The sequence below is a fragment of the Callorhinus ursinus genome, unplaced genomic scaffold, assembly GCF_003265705.2.
Source record: "Callorhinus ursinus isolate GAN/ISIS: 27379988/994484 unplaced genomic scaffold, GSC_fseal_2.0 scaffold89, whole genome shotgun sequence".
Lineage (NCBI taxonomy): Eukaryota > Metazoa > Chordata > Mammalia > Carnivora > Otariidae > Callorhinus > Callorhinus ursinus.
Window position 1 is genome coordinate 61,398 of NW_027397151.1, and position 3,209 is coordinate 64,606.

General features: G+C 53.9%; 1 protein-coding gene across 7 annotated transcripts in view; it reads right to left on the bottom strand.

Moving 5' to 3' along the window:
- Positions 1 to 366: 366 nt before the first annotated feature.
- The window catches only part of MYT1 (myelin transcription factor 1), a 66,562-nt gene continuing 63,719 nt past the window's right edge, over positions 367 to 3,209 (bottom strand). For all 7 annotated transcript variants that reach the window (XM_025864947.2, XM_073888307.1, XM_073888309.1 and 4 more), the window contains 2 exons: positions 857 to 1,000; positions 367 to 512 (listed from right to left, as the gene is read on the bottom strand). In XM_025864947.2, the coding sequence (XP_025720732.2) occupies positions 372 to 512; positions 857 to 1,000 (285 nt within the window). In that variant the 3' untranslated portion in view covers positions 367 to 371. The remainder of the gene's footprint in view (positions 513 to 856; positions 1,001 to 3,209) is intronic.

Genomic DNA, 3,209 nt, shown 5'->3' on the forward strand with positions numbered 1-3,209 from the left:
CAAAGGAATACTGTGGTTGCAAACTCCAAAACTTCCCTGAGAACCTTGTCCATGAGCTTCCACTGGAGACTTTGAGCTGCTCTTCAGATTTCTTTCAAAAAACAAAAATAAATCACTTTGTAATACACCGTGCCTTGCCCTGCACTTGTGTGGGGAGGTCGAGACCTCCAGCCTGGCAAGCGCAACAAGAAAGACACGGATTTCCAGGCACCCCTTTGGATAAGCCCACCTGAGGCCGCCCTGGGCTGCCAACTAGTCACTGCAAGTTGGGAATCTCCACTGCGGGGGCAGGGCAAGGGAGGTAAACGATGGAGCCAAGTCGGGGTGCCCCAGGTGTCCCGATTGGCGGGGTGGCTTCTGGATGATGAGGTCTAGACCTGGATGCCCCTCACAGCCCGTTTGATGCTCTCCAGGAGGTCCTTGTTCTCGGGGTTCTGGTAGCACTCCTGGTTGGAATACATGTCAGTGAGGGTGCTCACGTAGGCATCAAAATTCTGCTCACATATTGGCTCCTGGAGAACAGAACCAGGTTAGTAATCTCCAACCATGCAATGGGACCCATGATTTTCAGAAGCCACAGAAATCTACGGATGAACATAGAACGCCCCCGGAGACAAGCCCACACCTACCAGGGGCACCACTGGCACCCTCGGGCTGAAACAACCATGAGTATTCTGCTGTGGATTCCTAAGCTCTTCAGGAGATCTAGAGCCGCCACGGCCAGCAGCCTGCCAGGCAAAGCACCTGGATCGGGGCCCTTGTGGCAGAGGGGTGCCCTGACCTCCTCACCTTCCCCAGAGTCCTGGGGGTCAGCTACCAGCTTAGCTGTGTGCCCGCAGGGCCACATCCTGCTTACCATGTGCGGAAGGCGGATGTTGGCAAGACTTTGGATGAGGGCCTGGCTCAGGCCCGACAGCTCCAGAAACAGGGCTTCATTCTGCTCCTCGATGAGCTTGTTCTCCTCCTCGATGTTCTTTAGGCTCTTCTCCATGGAGGAGATCTGCACCAGACCGAGAAGGAAAATGCCTCCTGCCATGGGAGTCCCATGGACCACATCCCTCAGGTCCTCCTAGGACACACCCAGCAGGCTAACTGTGCCACACTTCAGGTCTCTCTGGGAGAGGGTGAAGAGGCAGGGACCCTAGTCCCTGGATGGAAGAAGGGATGCAGTGACTGAGCCAGGGGCTGTGTGGGGTCATAGCCTTCTGTGCCACATCTGTCCTGCAGGGTCAGGGAGGAACACAGACTCCAAAGCACCCTGGGCTCAAATCCCAGCCCACTACTAGCTGTGCAGTTAAGTTCACCATGTTTCTTCTTCCTTGTCTGTAATGGGAATACTGCATCCACTTTGTGGGGTGTCTGGCCACCTTTGGGTCTTCCCCCCATCAGAAAGACCAACAAAATACCTTAATAAAGCTATGGAAGGCAAGCAGAACAGGCAACTGCTTCTCCCTCTGCAACTCCTAGCTGAGTGGAGCCAGTCGATGACCCCTCCAGCACACCCTCACAGTGACAGTGACAACAGGGCTGACGGTCATGGGCAGTCCTGAATGCTCTGGGCAGCTCAGGTGATCAGAGAGGTGAGTCTCAGGGTCAGCACAATCCTATGCAGAGGTTCACAGCCAGTGTGGGGAAGGTGGGGAGCCTGCCCTGGGGCCCGCTCTGGAGAAAACTTGCTTGGGAGGGCAGCTCCCAACCTGACTGCGTCTCAAGGGAGCCTTGGGCTGCGGCAAGCTCACACAATGTGTGTGACTCATTGAGCCATCCCCTAGGTGCAGAAAGGTGAGCTGCCTTTTAGGGGGCAATGCGTGGGGTGGAGTGCTTTCTTCCAACCACATGGCTGGGAAACATCATGCTTCATCACCTGGTGACAAGTCTTTGGCTTAAAACAGTTTGAATAGGAGTTAGGGGCCAGCCTTCTCTTTGCCTGAGCCCTTCTGCAGAGCACAGGACTCAAAACTCCCTCTAGAAGAAAGGGGGCTCTGAGTCAGTCCAAAAAGATGCTAGTGAATAAAAAGATGGAAATCAGCAAAAAAAAAGAAAGAAAGAAAGAAAGAAGAAAGAAAAAGGCAAAGAAAGAAAGGATTAAAAAAGAAAAGAAAAGAAATCAGAGGTGCTGTCCCAAGGTTACTTCGGGAAGAGAGAGAGCAGTGAGAGACAGAGGGTGGCGGTCACCCAGTGATGCGTCTCGGCACCCAGAGATGCCCCGGTACTCCTCTGCTTCTACTGCCTGTGAGCCTGGGGAAGATGGTGCATGGCAGACGAAGACCCTTCCTGTTCTCTACAGGCGAGTGCTATTTTTATCGAGGCTTCCAAGTCACAGGAGGTCAGCATAAAAGCCTCTTGGCCAGTGGAGGAAGGGACAGCATAACAAGACACGTGGGGCCCTAATGTGTCACACTGCAGCCTCTGGGAAGAGGTCTCCCCACCTTCCCATCTGCCCTTTCTGCCCTCAGATCCTGCAGGGCCTGGGCACCTCTTCGTCCCTCTGTCCCTCCAGCCGGAGGGGCCAGAGCCATGTGTGGCCACTCCTACTGTGCCCCCAGCTCTTGCTCTGGCCCCTACTCAACAGCTAAAGACAGGGCTTCTCTTCAAAATAAGGCCCTCATTGCATTTTTTTTTTCCTGATGACCAATGTTCATTTGGGGGAAATCAGAGAGATATGACACGTATACTTAAAGTAATTTCTAACCCTATTCCACAACAATAGTGACTCTTTTGGGGTCAGACACTTTCCCATAGAAATACGTTTATCTTACAACCACCTCACAGAGTTGATTCCTATTATCATCACCATTCTACCAGTAAGGACGTCAGGGTACAGACTGATAACAGGTTTGCCGGGTTACTAAGCTGCTATACGGCAGCTCTGGGGTAGAATCAGGCTCCAGCCAGGCCCTCAGAACCTACCCTGTGATACTACTCCTACTGACAGGGCCAGCAGTCAACCCTGACGGGACCACTAACCCTGATGGGACCCCCAGCATGGGCACCTCAGGACCCCTACTGCTAGAAGAACTACCAAAGCTGGCAGGTGTGGCTTGTTCTGAGTGTCCCTGAGCACTGCACGGTCAGCTCAGCCTAACAGCAACCTTGACGAGCTCAGCTCTCCTGCCTCATGGAAGAGGAGGCTGAGGACAAGGACCCCCTTGGGTTGGGTGGCACCCACCTGGGACTGCACCTGGGACTGCAGCTGCGCCACCCACCTG